Source organism: Lygodium microphyllum, chromosome 23, assembly GCF_053477565.2.
Source record: "Lygodium microphyllum isolate KBCC chromosome 23, Lygodium_microphyllum_v1.1.10, whole genome shotgun sequence".
NCBI lineage: Eukaryota > Viridiplantae > Streptophyta > Polypodiopsida > Schizaeales > Lygodiaceae > Lygodium > Lygodium microphyllum.
In genome coordinates, this window is record NC_141157.1 from 118,762,549 (window position 1) to 118,787,856 (window position 25,308).

Here is a 25,308-nt window from a genome sequence, read left to right on the forward strand (position 1 = left end):
AGATTCCCAAACATAATAACACCACCTTCATAATCATTAAATCCTCCATCACTGGAAACTCCTATCCAAGTAAAGAAGCCGATCAGCAAAAGTAGATGAGCTTGTGAAAATAGAATATCAACAGGAATGCATGCTGATCAGCTCGTTTATGCCATCTGCACCTTCCTCCTATGAGGATTCTCTGATTGGATCAGTTGTATTGTTGGTTTATTTCTCTCTCTTCTCAGCCCTCTCTCCATCAAGAACACTTTTGCACAAGTTTTGCCACAAAGAAAGTATGCACTTCACAGTATGTAGCATGAAAATCTTGAGAATGTCAAGGAAACACAAGGCAAGGCCCAAAGGAATGCATTTGACAGGGATGAGAGGTTGGAGTGTTTTGACCCTTGTTTAGAGCTAGAATCTGTCGTCAGCTTGTGGTATTTTAAAGTAGGTTTGCAGGCTGATAATCAGAATTGATTATTGTACATAGTCAAGTCAATTCTTTCAACAATTTTAAGAAATACTGCAAAGCTGACATGGTTCAAACTGACAAGTGACCTCATGCATGACTCATGAGTGCGAGCATTCTAGCTCCCATGTGAGTTGATTTGCTTGCTGATTTTTTGCTTTCATTGTGTTAAATTTCTAGGTTTCTTTTGCCCTTTGGGTTTAGCAAACACCGATTTCAAGGTTCTGTTGCTAGGAACTCAGCACTATCTTTAAGGAGGTGAACTTGTGGTCATCTCGCGCTGAGAACACACCTGGGTGATTATTGTAAATAGCAGTGAGAACATGCTAAACTAAAAAGGTGCATTTCAGTTTAAATGCTCATTAGCTCATTTTATACAGGCCCAAAACTCAAAATACTACAAAGTTAATCTGTCCCATAAGAAAATACAAATGCTTCCCAGCCACTTAGTCCATCTTGTTTTGTAGATTAAGACTCTCCATCAGCTGGCACCATCCTCCATTCCTATCAGCACCCCTCCTTCAACGGATATCTCAGTTGGTGGTGCAGCAATCTGACCTCCAGCCCCTGGCAACCTGTCCACAACCCACTGCAGCTTGTCTTTGCTGCAGGCAACCTGTTCCCAGTCAGTTATTAGCATCCAGCAGCTGTCAGCAGCCCTGTAGGGCTGCATTCTCACTGTATAGGCCTGCCACTTGTTGACACCAGTATCTACAGCTGTCACCTCACCTTTCTGCAGCACCAAGAGGCTGCTTTTCCATGCAGCTGTCACCCTGATCACTGACATCATCTTCTACATGCTGCTATCAGGGTTCAGTGAATGCAAAAGCATATGACCAAACTGAAAGAAAATGAACATGAGGAGAAGGAGAGAGAAAGAGATTGTAGAATGCAGAAACCTGCTTGTGAATGAATGCTGAAATGACGAAGGCAGATATGTACAAGGGTTATCGAGTGTATCTCCACCAGAAGATCTCTCTCCACTTGAAAAGACAAGTGAGAATGACCACAATTGACCAGTCTATCAATAGGCAATAAAAAATACATTAAAATGATCAGGTCGGCCAGCTATAAGTCGCAGCAATAAAATAATCATAATACATGCTGTGCAAATAATCCGACTGCCCAGATTGCCCAGAATTGCTGGAAATAACCTAGTGACTGCATGAAACTGTCCGACCTGATCCAGGAAATGCGTAATTGTGCCCGAGAGTACTAACCATACAATAGTACACTGCTTGTGCCTGTCAAAGGGATGATTAAAACTCTAACACTCTTCTTAGATCCTGGATGCGGCACAAGGCTCAAGGATCTGGAGTGTTGTCGAAGAATGGCCTAAGGAGGAGCCTTCGTAAACAAATCTACCAAGTTATCCGCCATCATGCAATAAACCACATCAATAGTCTCGTCCAAGATCTTCTCCTGAATGAAATGGTATTGTATCTCAATGTGCTTTGACCTAGCATGCAATATGAGATTCTCTGCCAAAACAAAGAAACTCTCATTGTCACAATGAAGTGTAGTAGGACCTATCTGTGGATAGCAAACCTCTCCTAACAACCTCCGAAGCCACAATATCTCATATGTGGTAGAAGATGCCACTCTATACTTCCTCTCTGTAAATGATAGGGCAACTAAACGCTGCTTCTTACTACTCCAAGAGATGGCACCTACACCCAAAGTGAAGGAATATCTTGTCAATGATCTCCTGTGATCAAAATCTCCAGCCAAGTCTGAATCCATCCAACCCTGTAGTGGAGAGCCCACAATGCCACAGCCAATGTTAAGTTAATGCAGGGGTTGCTTCCTGAGTTCCACTCTCAATTACAGCATTTTCCCCTTGCATTTGAGCATTGGAGTCATGTCATTGACCGCTATGCAGCTCGAGAACACACTCAACGTACCAATCTCAATTTTGAGCTTCAAGAGTTTTCCATTAAGGAAGGGGATGATCTGAAAGTCAAGTTGGCCAAAAATCAGTGGTTACTCAACAAGTTTGCCACTACTAACTCCCCAAAGTCAGATGATGATCAAGTTACGTTCTTTTTGAACAAGTTGCTCTATAAATACTTCCATTTTACCCAGCACATTATCTCATTGCCTAGATTACCAACCTTCTACAAGTTTGAGTGCCAGTTCTTGGATTACGTGAGGCTACACAATCAAGTCCATAGGAAGTCGTCCACCCACATCCATTCACAGGTGTGAGGGTTGGTTGTCTCTTCTTTACGAGGGAAAACCAACAATGACAAGAACTTGCAAGATGCAAAGGCAAGCCAAAACAAGGGTGACACTACTTCCTCCAACAGAACCAAGAGACACGACCCATTTGGCAGTGAATTCCCAAGAAAAATAGGTTTTGCACACATTGCCAAAGATCGGGCCATGTGAACAAGGAGTGTCATACCAAGGCCCAAGGTCCTCCTACTAGAAAACCACCATACACTACTGTGACTACCTCTACTCCAGCTAGCCAGTCCAATGGGGCTACGTCTCTTGCTATTGCACCATCTGCTCCAAAGGTACTACTTCGGGCCATTAAGTGGGAGGTTGTTGGGTGTAAAGTCCCTTAATCACAGAACAATGCAGCCGACTGATCAGTCCGACAGGACTGCCATGCATCAATCCGACCAGACCAGACTCTGATAATCGCTAACACCCCCTCGCAGAGCCTGGGCGGGGCAGAAGCCTGAGGGATCTGGCATGTCTCCGAAGTAGAGCCTGGGGAAGCGCCTTCATAAACAAATCTGCAAGATTGTCCTCCGTCTTGCAGTACTCCACAGCTATGGTCTCATCCAGAAGCTCCTCTCTGATGAAGTGGTATTGGATCTCTATGTGCTTCGTCCGGGCATGGAAAACAGGATTCCGTGCCAAGGCAATGCAACTCTCATTGTCGCATTACAGCAAAGTAGGACGAGTCTGGGGGCAGCCAAGCTCCTCCAACAATCTTCGAAGCCACACAGCCTCACATGTGGTGGAAGACGCGGCGCCATACTCTGCTTCAGTAGACGAAAGGGCTACCGTGGGCTATTTCTTGCTACTCCAGGAGATAACACCTGCACCCAAGGTAAAACAGTAGCCTGTAGTAGACCGCCTGTGGTCCACATCACCAGCCCAATCCGAGTCGCTCCAACCTGCAAGTACAAGACCTGAACCACCTGTGCCTACTGGATTAAAAATCCCTAAGTCAGAGGTCCCCCTCAAATACCGAAGTATCCTCTGGGCAGCCTACCAATGCACCGTCTGAGGTTCACTCATGAACCCCGCCAAGAGACCAACAGCAAAACAAAGATCAACACAAGTGTTGAGGAGCCAAATCAATGATCCAATCAACTGACGATAGCGGGAAGCATTAACCAAGGGAGAATCTGAATGTGAAGTGGCCTTCCAGTTCGGATCATAGGAGTAGAAATGGTCCGACAATCCTCCATCGCAAAAGAAACCAAGAGCTCCTGTACATATCTCTGCTGAGAGATGAAAATCCCCCTCTGAGACTGATAAATCTCATAGCCCAAGAAGAAGTGGAGTAGACCCAAGTCCGTCATCTCGAACGCCTAATGTAAAGCTGTCTTCGTCTCTTTGACCTTCTGTGCATGATCACCTATGACAATCAAATCGTCAACATACAACACAAAAAGCACACAACCAGCCTTGGAAGTGTGTGCATAAAGCTGCGGATCGGCCTTGGAACGCCGATATCCCAACTGTGACTGAAGGAACGAATCAATCTTCTCGTTCCATGCACGCGGAGCCTGCTTGAGGCAATACAAGGCCTTCTTTAACCTGTAGACTTGCCCATCTGAAGATCCAAAGCCAGGAGGCAGCTCTACATAGATCTCCTCCTTCAAATCACCATTGAGCAAGGCCGACTTCACATCCAACTGATAGACAGGCCATCTCCTATGGCCAGCCAAGGCAAGAACAGCTGGAATAGTCGCCATACGAGCAGTGGGGGCAAAAGTATCATGACAATCAATCCCTGACGCTGTGCAAAACCTTTAGCAACAAGGCGAGCCTTGTGCTTGTCCAAAGAACCATCGCTAAGGTACTTGGTCTTGAAGACCCATTTGACGCCAATCATCTTCTTATTCGAGGAGCGAGGCATGAGAGACCAAGTGCCATTCCTTTCAATAGCCTCCAACTCGGCTTCCATAGCTTTCTTCCATGGTGCGGACTGTAAAGCCTCCTTCACGGAGGTGGGCTCTCGATCCTGCATAACACGGATCATCAAACGATAGTTAGAGCAAACAAGATCCGTAGAATGTGCCTGGTGCCTCCGTGACCGCCGCGGACCATCTTGCGGTCCCCACTCCTCAAGGACCCCCTCGATCCCTGAATCTCGGAGTGTGTCACGGGCCCAACGAGGAGGAGGCCGGACCTCTCCTCGTCTCTCTCCATCAGCTGAAGACTCAGGGATATCCACCGGTGGTAACTCCTCGGGGGTGACCAATGGAACAGTAGACTCTGTATCGGAATTAGAATCAGAATCAAAAGGCGTTGGCTCCAAAGAAACTGTCTCGAGAGCCCAACTCTCCCCTGTTACTCAAAGAACGGGATGCTCCCCATCCGCTGCTATGGCCGGAACCTCCACGACCCGCACATCTCGACTAGTATACACATCCCGCTTGACGGGATCATACAAACGATAGCCTTGGGATTGAGAGCTGTAGCCAACAAACACCTGTCTTCGATAAGCCGCTTCAAATTTATCACGATGAGTCTTGGGAATGTGAACATAGACATCACACCCAAAAACCCTAAAATAAGAAACATTAGGCTTAGTCCCAAAGTAAGCCTCAAAAGGTGTCATCCCATCAACGGCCGAAGTGGGGGATCGGTTGAGGATATGGACTGCAGTAGCCACAGCCTCGGCCCACAGAAACTAAGATGTCTGTCGGTACTCCATCATGGTACGCGCCATCTTCATCACACTTCGGTTCTTGCGTTCAAGAATGTCCTTTTCCTAAGGAGTGTTGGTGTTAGCAAACTCCTGGTGAATACCTTTATCTGAACACAAACGAGCAAACTCATTAGAAACAAATTCACCACCCTTGTCGGATCGCAAGGTCTTCAATCGCCGGCCTGATCGGTTCTCCTCAAAGAGAAGCCAATCCTTGAAGTGGGCGAATGCCTCTGACTTCAATTCCAAGAAATAGGCCCAAGTCATCCTGCTATAGTCATCTACGATCAACATGAAGTACGAGCTCCCTTTCAAGGACTCGTTCCTCATAGGGCCAAAAAGATCCGTAGATACAAGCTCCATCGGGGAAGTAGACCGCCGCGAAGCTTTGTTGGGAATCGCATCCCTATGCTGCTTCCCACGAATGCAGGAGACACATGGCTGCTGGCTCACCACTATGTCCGGCAACCCTCGAACAAGCTGTCCACGTGACGCCCTCCGAAGATAATCATAGTTGAGGTGACCAAACCGAGCATGCCATAGCTGTGACTGTGTCTGAGAGGTAAAAAGACGAGTAGGGAGAGCGGTAGAAGACGTCAATTTGTAGATGCCGTTCTCCTCATATCTTGATGAGAGAACCTTCCTTGACCCACGATGAAGGACTCGCACCGAATCACTGTCAAACTCCACCAAAAGTCCAAGAGAACAAATCTTATGAACCGAAAGTAGATGATACCCTAAACCTGGCACATGCAAGACCTCTGAGGTATGGGTACCACCACGTCCATCTGGAAGAAGCTGCATTTCACCCCGTCCTGCAATAGACACCGAAGAGCTATCTCCGATGAGAATCTGCCCACAAGAAGGTCGCAACTGGGCAACACCAATTGATGAAGGAGTCATGTGCCGGGAGGCACCACTGTCAACGATCCACTCTCGAGCCTGGGGAGCTGTCATCGCAGCATCAGAAGCCTTCGGTGTAGAGTCCTCAATGACTGCTAGATGAAGAAACCCAGCTGATGAGGGTGCAGCCACCGCTCCAAAATCCTTCGTGTCCTTCTTGTTGGTGTTCTTCTTGTCTTTGTCGGGGCAATCCTTCTTCCAATGGCCGGTCTTTCCACAAATATGTCATGTGGATTCTTTTTCCTTGTCGTTCTTTGACTTGTTGTCCTCCTTCTTCTTCTTTTGGTCCTTCCCCTTCTTCTGAGAGGCTTGACCTGTCAAGGCTTCCGATTTGAAAGCATGTTGTCCCTTCAGTTGTTCCTCTTGGTCCAAGACCATAGGAACCAACTCTTCCCACTGAAGAGTGGACTCACACCCGGAGGCAATAAGGGCGGAGTAGAAAGCACCGAATCGTGGCGGTAACTGGGACAAGTGTGTGATCGCCATGTCTTCGGAGAAAATCGGCTTCCCCGCATTCTGAACCTACATCTGCTGTCTAAGCTTGTTGATGTGCTCCCGCAACGAAGAAGACTTGTTCACGGACAAGGTCCGCATCTGCACCTCCAAAGAAACCCGCTTCATAAGGGTCATCCGGTTATACATCTGATCAAGCTCCAGCCATATCTCCCGAGCCACCGTTAAGTTCTCGATGTGGGCTATCACGGCTGTAGTACAAGACAGAAAAAGAAAAGAACGAATCCGAGCATTCAGTTTGTCCCAGTGAGGGTGTGCCTTGGCCAACTCCCCACGAGCATCGGAAGAGAGTTTGGACTCATCTCTCACCGAGGGCCGGTCGATCTCCTCCTGTACAAGCTCTGCCAAATCATAAGACTCAAGGATGGCCAACATCATCACGCGCCAAATGCGGTAATTGTCGCCATCGAGCTTTTGATCTGCGGAAAGAGCTTGTAAGACAGGCACCTTCCGATCCATGATCGTCTGGAACTCCAAGTCAATCTCTGTAGATATCTTCACCTGTAATGCCTTCACAAACCCAAAAGCAGCCCCCTCTGACTGTGAAAACACAGCCTGCTAGGGCTCTTTCTTCCACGTCCCGAACCTTCTTCACCCGCCGGAGGCAATGAAAAAGCAAAACCTGCACTTGAAAGCTGAAAACTCAGCCTTCCTCCTCTTCAAATAACAGTAAATAGCAGCAAATCCACCAACTGAACTCCTTTCCCGCGCGTCCGCGCTCACTTCAGCCTTGTTCCGATGCACAGCCCTCCCGCTCGCCCTCGAACACTGGAAACGCAGCCTTGTGTCGCGATGGAATCTCCTCTTCAGGCAGGTTCTTCACTCAGTCAGCCCTTCTTCACTGCTCTGTTACCATGTCAGAGTGTAGCGATGCGGAAGCGTGGGACCAAGACTGAGAGAGAGAGTGAACGCACACAGAAGAGGGAGAGAGAAAGAGACAGTGGAAGATGAAGATCTGCTGTATAAAGTGTGCTGTATACAAAGATATGCAGATATGTACATGGGCGCAGTGCACGGGACTGCGTGTCTCCACCTCGACGATGCAATCTGCTGTTCCCCTTGAAGTCCGCTGCAGTTTGCACGATCTCCAGCCTGAAATCTGCAAACAGAAGTGTGGAAAACTGTACAGAACATCAGCTATAAATAGCCAGAAATAATGCGCCCAAAAAAGCAGGTCGGCTGCATTAAATGCAGCCAACTGATCAGTCCGACTGGCAGTCCGACTGCCACGTGTCATTCCGAGCAGACCAGACTCTGATAATTGCTAACAACATCACAGTATACTAAGTCAAGAGCATTTCTTAACGACACCATAGTAATAAGGAGACTTCACAAGTTTTCCATATATGTAATCATTACAAAAGTCGAGATTTGAGCCTTTTACATCCAATCCCCCTAAAGAGGAGAGAACCTAAAGGCCTTTTTGGCTCATATGGTCAAGTCTTTTATGCCAAAGTTCCATCTGTGAATGAACTTCAGCCACAGCCAAAAACTTGCCAGCTAATGCTTTGCAATGCAAATAGTACAAAGTCCCCTTTTTACTGCCTTTAACAATCAACATAGAACCCTCGAGGACCTTCCAAGATCCACCACCAAAGGTAGTAAAATACATATCCTCTTGCATCAAGCTGCCCAACTGACAATAGACTTTTCTTTATGCCGGGTACATATCTAACATCCTGTAAAATCCGCTCTTGGCCATTTTCAAGGGCCAAGTGAATGGTACCTACACCCTCTATTTCACATACATAATTGTTACCCAAGTAAACCTTGCCTAAGCAGCTTGCAGTGTATTCAAAAAATGACTCCAAAGCATAGTAGCAATGGAATGGGAATGGGAACAGGAATGGGAACACGGGGTCCCAAGGGAATGAGAACGAAGCCCCAAGGGGAACAGGAATGTAAAGGGAATGACTTGTACTATATATATGATTTATATATTTCATAAAAGCTCTTTGAAAAACACATGCACAATTTGCAAAACATGATAGTCTTTTTCATAGATGAAAGGATGGTTACATTGGAATGGCACATAACTTATAAGATCCAAAATAGATGATAATCTAGGATTATACTACATTAAAGAGTCAAGAAGCATCAAGTAACAAGTATAGTAGACAAAATATAGCAACTTGAAATCTGAAAGTCTCTCAAAGTAACCATTGGATCATACATGGCTGCCACTAGCAGCAAGACTATCCAAAAGACTATCATCCACATTGTCTAAGAAAGCCATATCATCATCAAAATCAGCATTTGCAAGTTCCAAAGCATCTTGATCATCGGCCATATGTGTAGGCATAGGTGTCTCCCCATCCTCATCATCAGAGGACTCTTCTTCATCAAGAGCTATAAACTTTTCTACCTTGAGGGAAGCCACATCTGCAAGCAAGCGCAAGTTTGCACAAACATCAAGTCATTCACTTGTTTTGTTCCAAACCTATTTCGCTTTTTAGATGCAACATGCCCAAATACACTCCATAGTTGCTCAATGGGAGAGGAGCTTGCACCTTGAGACAAAATTCGCACTGCCAATGTTTTAAGCTCAGGTGTACATGCCCCATAATCTTCCCACCACAAGGGAGCCCCAATCTCAAACCGATCTATTTGTGCATCGCTAACCCAAACCTTCCTAACTTGTTCCTATAAAAACCAAGCTGATCTTTCCCCGATCTTCTCTTAGTATCAATGGGAACCAACCTAGAAAGCACTATGTCCCAACTCTGCATTACCTCTTCATCCTTCTCTTGACCACACCCTTGGAACTCTAGATCTAATACATATGATGTTGTATGCATAGGTGAGTAATAAGCATTCCATCTTCCCTCACATAAATCTCGGACTTCGTGATACTTTGCATCATCCAAGCCAAGTTGTCCTAGCTTTTCAATCATGCGATCTGCCCCCTCATAGACCTTTCCAATGCATGGCTCTCGTCCATCTGCAATTCGCATGAAGCGCATGATTGGCTTCATGACAATATTGATGCTTTTCAATTCATTCCAAAATGCATGATCTTGCATGATGTTCTCCACTCCTATACCAGCCCTTGATCTAGAAGTAGCCCATCCCATCCACTCATTACTTACCACCAATTGCTTCAGGGGTAAGCTTACCTTCTCAAGTCTCTTTGTCATAAGAAAGTTATAGCCAAAGCACATCTCGAAGTACTTTAAGAGATCTTTTTTAGGTGATCTACTGCAGAACTCACTAAGAATGAATTGATGGCTTTGGATGAAACTGATTATATCCTTACCCTTTTGGATGAAGGGATCAATCCATGAAAAGCTACCAATGTCTTTCAACAAATTGCTCAAACAATGAGCAAAGCATGGGCTGAATGTGATGTGCAGATATCTCTCCTCAAGTTTCATACCTAATGCCCTGTTTGTTGCCTCACCATCAGCAATAAATTGGACTACATTTTAAGGCCCAACTTTTTCAACACCTTCCGTCCATTCCTCCACAAGCTGAGCTGCACTTTTTCCTGTACTTGAGACATTATGTGAGGAAATGAATTGCATCTTTCCTCGAGAATAAGCAACCATCTCATGAATGGTTGACCGTTTTTGAGTATCACTCCACCCATCTGCTATCAAAGAGACACCATGCTTCACCCAACTTTCTTGCACAATTACCAAAGCACATTCAATTGCATCCTTTTCCTTTTGCAACAAAGTGGTACGCAGTATCTCATATGATGGAGGCTTATAGGTTGGAGCATACTTTGCAATCTCTTGGACCATCTGAAGGAAGTAGGGAGATCTTATAACATTGGATGCAACATGATCATGGTAGAAAAACCTTACCACAGTTGCATCCTCCCTGTCCTTTTTACGAGGATCCCAAGTTGTTCCCAAGGTTTGTTGCTTGTTGCATTTTCCATGATGGGATTGTGAGATGCAAAAGTTCCAAGTCCCCCATGCATGGCTCCATCACCCATGACTATATCATAGATTGTCCACTAAAAAAAGATGCATCCATTGCTTGATTTTTCCTTGCACATGCTTTGTCTTCTTCACTTAGGTACTTTGCCAAGAGATGCCTTCGCGTTTCGACAGTGGTATTCGGGCAGAAATTTATTTGGGCTCCAATGTCAACATGACATAAGCGTTGCTTCACACAAAAGGATCCTCCTGTTTTCAATTGCTCACACCTTTTGCATTTCCATTTCTTTGCACCTCCCTTTGATGCATAATGGTCCACTTTCTCAACCCCGTCCCACCAACTAGGCTGAGATCGCTTATTGCCCGAACACTTTGATCTCGAGGAAGCCATGACTTCTATAAATTCACGAATCAAAAGCACTAGTCAGTGAAAACAGAGCTGTTTTAGAGAGAGAGAGAGAGAGAGCTATAAAAACAAAGCTAAGATAGAGAGAGAGAGAGAGCTGTAAATATTCTGAAATGGGAGGGAGAGAGAGAGAGAGAGAGAGGAGACTGCAATCTAGTGGGCACTTTTCTCTTACCTAGAGGTTGAAACGAATGCACGCAAGTCGCAGCACACAGCACCCTTCTCCCAACAGTCCGATAGTTTGCATGCCAATCGCCACAATCCGAACACCTCGTGTGTCACTTTCGGTAGTCCCAACAGTACCGTCACTTTTTGAACGTTCTTCTTTGGGGAACCGCAACATCCACGTTTCCCCAATTGTTCCCCCTTCACAGGTGTTCCCCGCAGCGTTCCCCCACGTTCCCCTCCACATTCCCCCACGTAACCCCGACCATTCCCCCTTCACAAGTGTTCCCCCGTTCCTTTGGCATTTTTTTGGTGTGAAACCCGTTCCCACGTTCCCAAGGGGGTGGAACGACATTCCCTTGCTACTATGCTCAAAAGAGGGAGTAACATGAAAAGAAGCAGCATTGTCCACTATCCATGATTCGGACACCCCATCATGGGCTGAAAGTAAGGCATCAATTACCTCCTTTTTGGTGATGTGCATATTACCTGATGCTGCCATAACATCTAAATCATTGCATGAGGCTGCAACAAGTATCTCTCCAGTGTCAAAGAGCTCTTCAATGACCACACTAGATGGAACATTTTCCTTTGCAATTTCTTTTGAGGGAGAGCTCTCATCATCTTTCTTGTCATCCTTCTTTTTATTTCCTTGTTGTTTCTTTCTTTCTTGCTCTTTCTTGTAGTACCAACAATTGGGCCTTTTATGCCCTTTATGTCCACATTGATAGCAAGTAACATCCTATTATTTGCCCTTTCTTTTACTCCTGCTTTTCCCTTTATTTCCTACATTTCCCTTGTTTTCTTACATGCCTCTAAGATCATAGGCTGAACCACTACTTTCTCCACTGGACTTTCTTCTGATCTCCTCATTGAGAATAGACCCCCTAACACCATCAAAGGTTAAAGTAAGGTTATTGCTTAGTGAAACAACCAAAGACTCCCAACTATCAAGCAAAGTCATCAACAAGAAAATAGCCTTCAATTTATCATTGCAGGGCTACAAACCAAAGTCCTACAAACATACACAAAATCCCTGTGAAAGCACTTAAATGCTTTGATGCTCGCTTAGACTCATCCAATTCCATGTTCACAAGCTTGCGCATAAGATGCACTTGATTTACTAGAGTTGTATTTTCATAAGTGTCCAACTTTTTCCATATGGCATAAGCCATATTAAGATCCTTAATGTCTGTAAGTAAATCATCAGATACAACCACTTTAATGTATGCAATGGCCTTCTTACTGAGTCTAGCGCAATCCTTATCTGTCATAGTTGCAGGCTTGATTTCCAAGAAAGCATCATCACAATCCTTGAGAAACAAAATGCCTTGCATCCTATCCTTCCAAGAGTCAAACCCAATGCCATCAAACCTCTTGATATCAAGAAGGGATTTAGTGTCGCTGCTACTAGAAGCCTTAGTGGCTATTATTCAGCAAAGTACCAAGTACCAATTCTGTATTTTATGACAGTAAATATTAGGCTGAATATTCAGCTGATTTCAGCCCAAAATTTCAAGAGATAAGAGCAAGATTTGATCCAAGTTCATGTACAGAAATAGAAGGAATGACTTTCAATAATATAACTCAGATTTCAACATATAATCCATGCATACACCACTGCAAAGTGACTCCCACTTCAGCAACATCACCAAAAATACATTTGCAACAATCCCAGATCTACAAGTGATCACTAAGACTGCTGCAACATGAATATTCAGCAATATATCAACTCAATGGGAGCTGCCAAACATGTGTACTGCATATATATGTGCCCAAAAGCACTTCTGATACACAGAAGCACCAGAATTCTCTGCAATTTCTTCAAAATCTCACGACTGGGAGATAATAGACTCTAATTTCACTGCTTACAGCACCAAGATTGCTTCAACAATGTCCCCAATGTGCATTTCACTCATCAATTTTGCCAAAATTCACAAATTTCAAAAAAAACCCCAAATTTTCACTAACCAATCTGCCCCAATTGCATTAATATGTGTTCCCACGAGAGTAAACAAGAAAATTTGGCAAAATTTTGCAGAATTTTGCAAAAACCCCAAATTTCTCAAGTCCAAAAGTGCATCAATGTCAATAAATTTGGCTCAACTGAGCAAAATTTCACTGATACATGAAAAGCCCCAAAATTTTCAAGGCCAATGTGCACAATTTCTGCGATTTCCAGGTCCAATGTCATTGTTATGCATGAGGTAAGTATCAAATATGGAAAAACCCCCAAATTTCGGGCATAAATATGCACAAATCCAAGAGCTCTACTTATGCGTGTTAGCCCCCGTCAGTGAGAAGGGAAATAGATTTTTTTCTTTAATGACGGAAGGAAGCTGCTAAAGCATGACGCCCATTGACCTGCCGCCTCGCACCTGGCCTATCATGCCACGCCCAACCTGTCACACCTAACCTGTCGCACCATGCCCAACCTGTCAAGCCTATTCTATCGCTTCAAGCTAATCACGCTAACTGCCTGTTGCCTCCATCTGGTCACGACAGTTGCTGATGGACTATTGTCTGCTAAAGACATTAACACCTAGCCAAGTCAAGCACCTGCTCACGCTCCACTGGTTGAAATGAGAACTACCAAACTCCTTCACGCACGCACGCTAAACTGACACACTATCCTCGAGAAGCACACATACTCTTGCCGAAGCTCTAATACCAATTTGTTGGGATGAGTGCGCAATGAAGTGTGTGACAGAAATGGAGCAGGAGCAATGTTGAGAGTGAGAGAATCCCAAGATGAGTGTACTAGTTGAGTGTCGGTACACAAAGAATAAAATGTATTTATATGTTAGTCTTTAGAGTACAAATAAGGGTGTGTTCACACCCGTAAGTCTACACACGGAGATTAAGGGACTGTACACCCAACATTTTGCTCTTCTACCAGCATGGAGGCTTCCCCTCCCACATCGGATCGTACAGCATCTCTCTTGATGCTATCATTGCAATGTCTTCTATCCTTGCTCTTCCGATAGGGATGCTTCATCTTCATCCCCATGGTTCTCGGCACCACAGAAAGACCGACATTATCATGCTCCTCTTTCTTCTTTGACATCGATATCCAAGTTGAGAAGGGGTTCCTACCCTTCTTGGTATTTTATAGGTTTCGGCACATGTCTTCGACATCAGCCTTCCCCCATGTTGTATCTTCCCCTATGCATTCCTTGATTTCATCATCTTTGTATTAGGGCACTTAGACAAATAAACAATTTTTCCACGAGGGGTACTATCCAAGTGCCATCAACTGCATGAGCATTCTTCAGCATGTAGCATACTATGCATCCCATTGTGTAGGATACCACTAGACGGATCCTAAGTTATTTACATCGGCAGATTACACCACTATCCTGTTTCATAAGATCCTTCATCACATTTTTGCTGTCCATCTCTCCCACCCAGCAAGTACTGCATTTTCTCTGTCCAGCAAACTGTCGACATCAGCAGATACCTCTTTTGTTGTCGCATGACAATTCTCTGCATGGAGTGATCAGTCTTCAGCCTTCCTCCGCTGGTAGACTACTGCGTTTCCTAGATTTTAGTCTCTGACTGCTATGTTTTGGCGATCAGCCTCCTGCCCTTCCTTATTCACCACTCTCTCATCTCCACCTCGTGGTTACCGCACTTGAGATTTGTCTCCGACGGACATCACTCTCCGACACTGCATTGCTCTACCCTTGGGCATTCTATACAATCTTACATTCATTTACAGCATTCATTCACTTCAAAGATTCTTCTCTCTGTGCTTGAGTTTTGAGTCTTTGCATTTTGCGTTTTGTGTTTAAGGTTTGAGTTTTGCTTCTCTCTGTCTGAGTCTTTGTGTTTCAATCTTGGTCATACATGTTGTGCTTCCTCAATGCTAACCCTAGCATATCTTCACAGAATGTGCATTACATGTGCAGATAGCAACGGTTATGATGTCTATGGCATTGGTTCAGTGTTGACTACTATTGCACATGGATCAAATTCTATGCTTCAAGATGTCTTTTTGTACTACCGACAACTGAAGTCTCACCACATAGTATAGTTTCAAGTTTTTTCGCCCTTTTTATTATGCACTTCCTACAAACCATGGTCGGTATCAGAAAATGACAAACCTAATTGTTTTCCTTTGTCCATATCTCTTTCATGACACAATGCATTCATCTTTAAGCCCAAAGTAGAACCATCATGTTGCATACCAAATGTAAAGAAACTGCTAGGTTTTGCACTAAGGAAACACAAAGTGTACAACCACGACAGAAACACAAAGATACAGATAGTGACGTGCAAAACTCAAACCCTAAATGTAAAACATAAAACATGAAACTCAAAAACGCAAAAACACAAACACAAACAGAGAGAGAAGGAGAACTTTGAAGTGAATGAATCAATACAGTAAATGAATGTACGGGTGTACAAAATGCTCAAGGGCAGAGTGGTGAGTGTTGGAGTGTGACGTCCACTGAAGACAGATCCCAAGTGCTATAACCACCAATCAGAGTGTGTCAAAGGGTGTAGAAGACCAAAACGCAAATCACCAAAAGCAATAGGATGCCTTGCGACAGCAATGGAATGCATGAGGATGCTGGCAATTTTTGAAACTGGCAAAAGCAGCAAAAGAGGTATCGATTGGGGCTGGCAATGGCTGTTTGGGGCCAAATGCAGCAATGGAAGAAGCGCCAAGCAAGAGGCGGCAACTGGAAGGGCAGTCGCCAAGGGCTAGAGCAGCAAACAGAGTGGTGGCAACAGTCACAAAGGCTGGACAGCCACATAGAGAAAGAATGACAGCAAAGATCTTCACATAAACATGAAAAACCTACATAGAAGGGATGAAGATTGAATGGGGGCAGCTTGTCTATTTATAGATGTGGATGAACCATCTCAAATTAGGGTTTCACAAAAACTCTCTCGAACCACGTGCAGATTTTTCATTTTTTGTTAAATAAGCATGTTTTGGGGCTGTTTAAGAAGCTAGTCAGCATATGGAAAGCATTTCTTAGCTCAAAACCTAGATAGAAGGGATGAAGATTGAATGGCTTGTCTATTTATAGATGTGGATGAACCCTCTCAAGTTAGGGTTTCAAAAAAACTCTCTCAAACCACAAGCAGATTTTTCATTTTTTGTTAAATAAGCATGTTTTGGGGCTGTTTAAGAAGCTAGTCAGCATATGAAATGCATTTCTTAGCTCAACACCAAATATATCATTTAAACGAGCAATACCATCCTACTTGTCCGAACATTCTGCCATAAAATGACCCAAGTTGACGAGAAACAGTAGCTTGCAAATGCTCCTCATTTTAGACGAAAACTTAATGGATGCATGCCCGGAGAATTGATACACAGCTAGTCAGGATGCTTCCTAGCAGTTCCCCACAGCATGCACACTTGTTACCCAGATCACAAGATTTGTCCCCATGGTTAGTCAAGCCTTTCTTGAGACCTAAGGATTTCTTGAAACACTCTCCCAACAATGATGTGGTACAATGCTGCAAGATAGCCAATGGCAAATGACCCTTCTGCACCACATCTAATGGGTCTCCCACTCATCTTCTCATTTCATGCCTCGTGGCCCAACAAGTGTGGGCCTTTATTTCAGAGTTCAGACTTCTCTAACATATAGGCTCCCATGGTCACATTTGTATGTATTTACCTGAAGGATTATCCTCTTTTGTTGCACCTTATAGAGAAGCTTTTCAGTTGCAACAAATTCAAGCAGGAATTCTCAACCAACATTGTGCATTTATATGGGACATGCTTGAGCTTTTCCTTTGGTCTCTCTGAAATATAGGCATTACTTGTATGTATAATCTCGGGATTTCTGTCGCTAGCAAGCAAATAGACCAATCATCAGTAGACAAGCACACATTCGGGTTTTCTGTAACAACCAACCAGACACCCTAATCATGAATAATGCATAAATCTGGCTTTTTAGTGATGAAGTACTCAGCATTTATTCTTTATTTCTAACATAATCTGTTACTTCAAGCATCGTGGAAATACACACTAACAGCAGATATAGTCTGGTCAATATTCAAAACAGTTTTGCATAGAATTCATGTTTGGCTGACTACCAATTTGATTCTGTACATTCCATAGAAAGGGGGGCAAACTCAAGAACAATGTGTTCAAGCGTCTCAATTCTAGTCCATGCTTCAGCATAACTTTTTTGAACCGTTGTACAATCTAAAATGGTTGCTCAATTACACATTCCACAATCCCAGGAGGAATCAAGCACCCACCTGGACAGTCTATAGAAAACAGGCATTACAAGGCAACATCCTTAAAAGCATCAGAACCTTGAATAGAAATAACAAGTAAAAAACTAGAAATTTATATTGACAGAGTTTTCATTGTAATAACATCAGAATTTAAAGACTGAACAAGCATGAAAATAACGAAAACTGCTTTACAACAGTGCTTAACCAACTATACGGTTTAGAAGCCAACCCTCACGAAAAGGTTGGAACTCGTGCTTTCGCAAGTGATGAGGTGCATCCAGAGGAGGAAGCCTTCCCTGCATCCCAAAGAATGAAGAGTTTGACCTATGATCTGAAGGGTCCAAGCAAAGAGCTACAGAGGACCTTTTGTCTGTATAAAGAACCCAAGGTATTGACATAATTGTTACCACACTGCTAAGACTTTTGTGTCTTGGAATAAGAGCTCGCCGCAGGTACTGAGGAACCTCTAGGTACTCCAAAATCCTCACCATAAAGAGGCCAGCCATCTCTTCAGCATCTTCACTTTGAATCGTTTCAATTGTGCTTGAGTGGCTTGCTCCACTAATATCATCGAACACGACTATCTGTTAAGAGCATCTAAGCACTTGAGAAATTCACCAAAATGACTCAGGGAAATTTTCACACTAACCCTTTTTAGTAAGGCATAAAAGTAAATCTATTTTCCAACCAAGCCAATTTCTTTTTGCAGGACCAGGAAATAAACTAGAAGTCCCTATCCAAAAATGAACACATGCATAAATAAAGAATTTCCAAACCTTAATTTGTCACCTTTCCACAATATATCTTCTTTGTGTCATACTGCATGTTACAATTTTTACTATACTGGAACTACTGTTGACCATCAATCAGCATACCCTCTGCTGACCACAGATAGCCCTGATTCGTGTGTGGTTTGTGGCATAACACCCCATGAGCTGGCAAGACGAAAAAAACCGAATACAGGAACGCTCCCTCAGACTCAACTCACAAAGATGGAGGGAGAAATGAAAATGCCTAATTATCTGACTGGCTGGCTGGCTGATAAAAGTGACTGACTGATAGACTGATTTTACAACTAAGTGATATTAGACAATGATGGATGCCACCCAAGGCGCTTCAATTGTGCACAAAATGTGTGAAATAGTGGCATGCCTCCACCCTTAGACAAGATGTGCACACCCAAAATGGAGCTGGACACTATCTCAGCACCCCCCCTCTCAGCAACATTTTGGAAACAAAATGAAGATGGGAAAACCCAAACGAAGCTGAGGATACATCTGAAAATATAATACATCTGAAAATATAAAAGTGAATGTAAGGGTAAATAAACTAGCCTCCTCTCAATGCCAAAAACTGTTGAAGATCCACCATGAAGTGCTTTGTGAATGGCAGTATGAAGGAGAGAGGGTAAGCACCCCCTCTCAAAAGCTATGGTAAGTGTGTGCCCATGCTGACTCGGTACTGAAGAACCTCGACGCTGATCCTGAGACCTAGAATCTGAAACTCTAGCTCTATCTTGACCTCAAAGTAGAACTCTCCTTGAATCTCTAGAAACTCTTCCAAAAAGATGAAATAGTTGTTCTTCCAAGTGTCAAAACTCCAAAAAGATGTTTCAAAACTCCAAAAAGTAAAATAGAAAATAATCGTCCAAAGTTGTGGCAGCCCAAGAGGGACAATGATGGCCCCCTCAATGACCGGAAAGTAGATGGGCCCCTTAGTGCCCTGCTAGGACCTAGAAGTAGATGGTCTCCTTTAGGACCACACTATTGATGCCTCCTTTGGGACTGGAATGTTAGTAGCAATACATGTTGTACCTCATCTCCTGGCCTATCACTGAGACATTGGGGACATCATGAAGCTTTGATAACTATTGTTTGTTTGTGGTCCATTAAGTCATGTTTGCCCATTATGGTCAATTAAGTTATGGCCAGACACTTTTAGTATGCCCAAACAATTTGGATTGCATGTCACAAGGTCATGAATTTCTTACTTCAATTGGGACAATCAAGTTGTGCACATGCAGTGCACATGTGAGAATAAGTTGAAATGTGAGTCATAGCGATGACAAGGAAACCTAGCTAGGATAGTAGGGGAATCATTGGCAAAAGTTGTGGTGGACATGTACCAATGGTTGCTTGTTGACAAATCTTGGTCTAAGACATTACAACCTTGGGAAGACTTTTGATATCATGAGGGTAAACGAATTTTAAAAATTAATGACTTGGACTAAGGTTTATGAAAAGTTTTGGCACACTCAAATTCATAGGGCTTATGAATTTAAAATTCCAACTAGGCAAAGTCAATTCTTGGACAAGGCCAAGTATTTTACACTTTCTTGCATCAATATTGGTTGGAAATGCATTTCTAAAGGCTAAGTCCTATATGTGTCAATTTGCCACATGGCATGTGAAACATCCACCTAGGATCTAACTTGCACCCAAGAGACCATACAAACTATACACATGAACATACAAGGAGTGGACATCAAACTCACCTCCCAACTATAGAGCCAGACTAGCTCATCCCTGAGCTTGGGAGCAAGCAGCAAAATAGGTCACAACAATGCCCCAAGAGCTGGCGTCCCATACAACCAGCCCACATCATCCCAACTTACGAACATGTTGGCCTACATGCCAAGAGTCTAAGAGTAATTATCACACAATGATGTGACCAATAGGGTCTTGAGTCCTATAAATAGGATTCAGCTATCCTAACCCTAAAGTCGCCCTACTGCATTCATACTAAGTCACTTCATGACCATTGTGATCAATACTAGTACCCATGCGGATATCCAAGGATGTGACACTTCCTTCTTATAAATGATTGTTGCCCTTAGGAATGAAATAGGGAAAACGACTCTTCAATGAACGTACCAAGCCATGGGTAGCCTCCACCATTGGGCAGTTCTTCCACTTGATTGAATACTGGAGCTATCGGTCTAACAGGATTGTTTAGTTGTACGGTCAAGAACCAATTTTGGTCCCACTAGAACATTAACAAAAATATTCTCAAGCTGTCAAACTTCTTCAATCGAAACTATTAATTCAACTTGTCCTGGTCGTTCTTTGAAACACTAAGTGAACTCGAACATGCCGAGGTAAGTCTAGCTCATAAGACATGCTACTAATCTTCTTAGTAGACCATGATACCTCAAAGATATCTTATAGAACTTCTCAATAGATATCAAATCAAAGTCTTTTGGGAGTTTAAGCTAAACCCGCATGCCCTCCGAGAGCTCTCGAGAAATACAATTTTTGTTAACATAAAGCATAGCACAATCTTGGGCTGTTTTAATGCTTTTCCTTGAAACTGTCAACGTCTCCTACATATCATCTAGAGTGTCTACTATAAACTACATTTTCACCCTCTTGAGCTCGACAACAATCGGTAGTTTCGGCTCATAACAATACATCAACATGGACAGGATATATCCAATAAGTCAAATTCTTAGCATTGTTATAGGCGAAATTCATCTAAGAAAGGTAACGCTTCCAATTAGATTATCTACGAAAGATATACTATTTCCTTAGGCAAACCATAAAGTCTATATAAATGCTCTACACAGAGACTAGCTAACTCATGACTTTTAACAGTCTTCTTTATCGGAATGAATTGAGGCATTTTCTTAATTGATTGATCACAAGTTACAACCTAGATTGCATCCTATGAGAGTGCACAATGGAAGAATGAACTCGAACACTAAGAAAGAAGACAATAGGAAGATGAAGGAAGAAAGAAATCTGCAATGACTGAGATAAATGCTGAATATAAACAGATGGACTGATCAGCCCTTGCACGCAGCCCAAGGCATCAGTGAGGGCATGATAATGGCAGCAGCAACACTGGAGATGGAGTGTGCTTGTAGTCGGAGCCTGGAGGAGCAGCCTGCAAAAAGGATCATTTGCCCCAGCCAGCCTGCCTGCTATATATAGCAAAGAATGGGCCAACACTGGTCGACCAGCTGCTGGCTGACCAGCTGCAAGCTGGTAAGCTGCATTTGATGCAGTCAGCAGCGTTAAAAATGCAGAAAAAAATCAGGGGGACACGACAATGTCCAATAGAGTGGCCCAGGCTGGCAAATGCTGAAAATGTTCACAAAACTCTAGAAATACACACTAAAATGCCAGAGCTCCCATGTCTCCATCAGACTCTGACAAGAGCTCACAACTGGGAGATGACAAACTGACAACACTAAAAGTGACAGGCTAACACTCCCGCTCAGATCCTTGGAGTGTCTAGAGACCCAACATTCTCGTTTAATGAAGCATAGAAGCCTTAGGCAAAGGCTTCGTGAAGAGATCCACTACATCATCCGCTATAGGACAATAGGCCACTGCTAACTCGAAATCCACAATCTGCTCTCAAACGCAGTGGTACTAAACCTCGATGTGCTTCGTGCGAGCATGAAACACGAGATTCTTTGCCAAAGCAAGGGCACTCTAGTTGTCCCCGTGCAGCCCTGTAGGTCTTGTCTATGAAAAGCCAATCTCTGCCAACAAACAACGGAGCCAAACTACCTCCATAAGTGTAGAACAAAGGGCACGGTACTTAGCCTCTGTAGATGAAAGAGCCATAGTGGGCTGCCAGTTACTGCTCCAAGAGATAGCTCCTGATCCAAGGGAGAACGCATAACCAACAATGGGTCGCAGTGAGTCCACATCACTTGCCCAATCAGAGTCGCTCCATCCTGAAAGAGTGGTCCCCCTCTCCATACATGATTCCATAGGATCGAGTCCACTGTAGGTAGTGCAGAACGCACAAAACGGCTTGCCAATGAGCCTAAGTAGGAGTCTTCATGAAAGAAGACAACAAAGCCACTACAAAAGAGATGTTTGGCCAAGTATGGAATTTGGATCAGCCTGATGAAAGAGCCAATGAGGCACCTGTAACGGGTAGCATCACTAACGGGATCTCCTACTGCCAACAGCTTGGACTCTAGGTCCATGGGGCAAGAAATAGGCCGACTCTCGGCCATACCAAACGACAAAAGAAGCTCAAGGATGTACCTATGTTGGGAGATAAAAATGCCATGTGCCATCTGATAGATCTACAATACAAGGAAGAAGTGTAGGATCCCAAGATCCATCATGTCAAACTCTTGGCCCAATATCTATCGAGTACGATCAACCTCTTGTGTGTCGCTCCTTATAATGAACATACAAGATGACCAAGACACACTTGTCCTCCACAACATTGTAATAAATGTTGGGGTCATGATCCAATCAATGGAAGCCACTATCCAAGAAGAATCAATCAATCCGTTGATACCAAGCCCTAGGAGCTTGCTTCAGTTCATAAAGGGCGTTCCTCAACCTCTAAATGGTCCTCCTTCCCCCGCACAAGAAAACCAAGAGGCTATGAGACATAAATCTCCTCCTCCAAGACGTCATTCAAAAAGGCTGACTTCACATCCATTTGATAAATGGACCAATGGTGATAGGCAGCCAAAGCTAGGATAGCTCAAACAATGGATATCCGAACTCTTAGTGAGAAAGTCTCAAAATATTCCAAACCTCCCCTCTAGTAAAATCCCTTCACAACAAGCTGTGCCTTATGCTTGTCCACGGTCCCATTTGCAAGATACTTAGTCTTGAAGACCCACTTCACACAAATCACCTTCCACCTCTTTGAACGAGGAAACCAACTCCCAAGTCTAGTTCTTCTCGATAGAATCAAGCTCCGCATGCATAGCACTGCGCCAAACATCTTGTGCAAGAGCCTCATCAACTGTAGTCGGCTCATGGTCCTAAAGAATCTGAGACATAAGAACATAGTTCACACAGAGTGAACTATCCTACCGACAAGACTGTAACCTAACTGACCTGTGTGGGCCAAGAGGCATCTCAAGGAACTGAGTAATCCCTGACATGAGCCGCTGATACCACTGAGAAAGTGATAAGCTAATCCCACTCCGATGGAGACCAAGAAGCCTCTGGTACCTATGAAACACGTCCGTGGAAGGGACTCCCCTCACCAAGAGGAGGTGGATCCTCCTCACCCAATGAAGAGAGCTCCCCGTCTAACAACTCAATCCCCCCAAAGGAAACCTAAGGAGGCGCAAAAGGGGTAGAAATACCCAATGACAAAGTAGTCAATGAAGGAGCCATTAAGGGTGGAAGGGGAGAGGGTAAAGGTATGGAAGGAGGAGGGGAACGAGTTGAAGACAAAGAAGGGGTGCCAAGGGGTAACCTAGAAGGAAGGGGAGGGACTGATGGTGGGGGGTCAGTCGAAGACGAAGAACCACCTGGAGTAGAAGCTGTTAGCCTGCTCTATTATCATTCTCAATCTGTCATCTCCTGGTTGTGAGCTCCTGTTAGAGTCTGGCAGGAGACAGAGGAGCTCTGTCAGCTTGGTATCTGCTGTTTTTGTCTGCATTCCTTTTCCGGGAGTCACACAGCCCAAACTGGGCCTTTTGGTGTGCAGTCGGCCCAGATTTTTGGGCAGGTCGGCCAGATCTGGCCAAGTCGGCCAGATTTGGCAGGTCGGCCAGTTTTCTGGCCTGGGGCTATATATAGCAGCCCCCCAGTCATTCTCAGCATTCTCTTCTGCAGGTTCAGCACACTCTCCGTCCTCTCCCACTCCGGCATTGGTGCTGCCATTGCTTTCAGTCTGTTCTGGTGCCCTCACTGATGCTCCGGGCTGCGTGCAGGGACTGATCAGTCCATTTCAGTGTATTCAGCATTCATTTCAGTCAGTGCAGATTTTCTTCCTTCATTCCCTGCTTTCTCTCTCCCCTCCTCTGTGTTCGTGTTCTTCCGCAGCGCACTCTCACATGGTATCATCGCCTGACTGAGAGCATGGAGGACCTAACCTTGTGGAGAGATACCTCACCCATCTTCTGCTGCTGTCATCCCATCTTCAACTGCCCACACGGCCCCTCTAGGTGGCCCTTCTTCCTGCGTTTGCTGCAGACGACTTCTTCCGAGGCTGTCACGTCAACCAGCGACCCCTCCTTGCGTTTTCCATCAGGCAGTCCCTCCTTCTGCTGGGCGACACATCATCAGGCTGGTTTTGCAGATCTGATGGTCGTTTCCACTCCTGGCGGCACATCTCCTGCTGGCGACCCACTTTCAGGTTGCGTCTTGGTGCTGGCGGCTTCTTTTCTGGTGATCTTCATCAGTTATCTTTGCGTTTTGCAGATCCAGGTGTTTGTAGGCTATCACAGCCTGCGTCTTGGTGGTTGGTGACCATACTGCTGGTCATACTTCGGCTTCGGCACTGTTTTCTTTGGTGTTTGGTATTTTGCAGATTGGAAGATGTCTTACCAGTTTTCAGGCTTTGACGACTCAGAGGATGAGCTCCTTTCTCATCATTCCTCTGAGCGGAGGCGGGATTATCAGGAGTTTCGACGTCGGGAGGAGCCTCCTCGCACCCGTCCCTCTTCAGTCCATGCATCTCAGAGGATCCATCTACCGTGAAGGTGTCTTCCATGAAGACTGCTTCAGATGTGCAGATGCCTTCCTTGATTCCCTCTATTCATGTGCCGATTCTCCCTTCCTTTCCGAAGGAAGATAAGTTGGATGGTTCCAACTACTCCCTCTGGTCGTGCAAGGTGGAATGCATCCTCGATACATTCGACCTTTGGGAGCTTGTTTCTTCGCCCATCGACCGTCCCCCCGTGGATTCGTCTGATGGCACCTCTATGGACCGTGCAGCCTTGTGGGATAGGCTCAACTCTCGAGCCCATTCCTTTCTTTTTATGAGTCTACGTGATTCCGTTCTTGTACATGTTCACAGGTTACAGACCGCGGCAGAAGTGTGGAAGAAGCTTGCGTCTTTGTATCAGCACAAGACATTTGCCCACAAGATTTCCTTGGAGAAGAAGTTGCGGATGCTCAGTCTTGATGATTCTTCTTCCATGAAGAAGCACATC

At 44.5% G+C, this 25,308-nt stretch overlaps 1 protein-coding gene and 1 pseudogene across 3 annotated transcripts in view; both read right to left on the reverse strand.

Moving 5' to 3' along the window:
- LOC148016666 (methyltransferase C9orf114 protein) overlaps positions 1-25,308 on the reverse strand; it is a 102,359-nt gene that overhangs the window by 38,945 nt on the left and 38,106 nt on the right. For all 3 annotated transcript variants that reach the window (XM_087664413.1, XM_087664412.1, XM_087664411.1), the window contains exons 3-4: positions 17,843-18,019; positions 17,665-17,731 (exon numbers count right to left, since the gene is read on the reverse strand). In XM_087664413.1, coding sequence (XP_087520539.1) covers positions 17,665-17,731; positions 17,843-18,019 — 244 coding nt within the window. The remainder of the gene's footprint in view (positions 1-17,664; positions 17,732-17,842; positions 18,020-25,308) is intronic.
- LOC148016667 (uncharacterized) lies at positions 933-12,499 on the reverse strand (annotated as a pseudogene).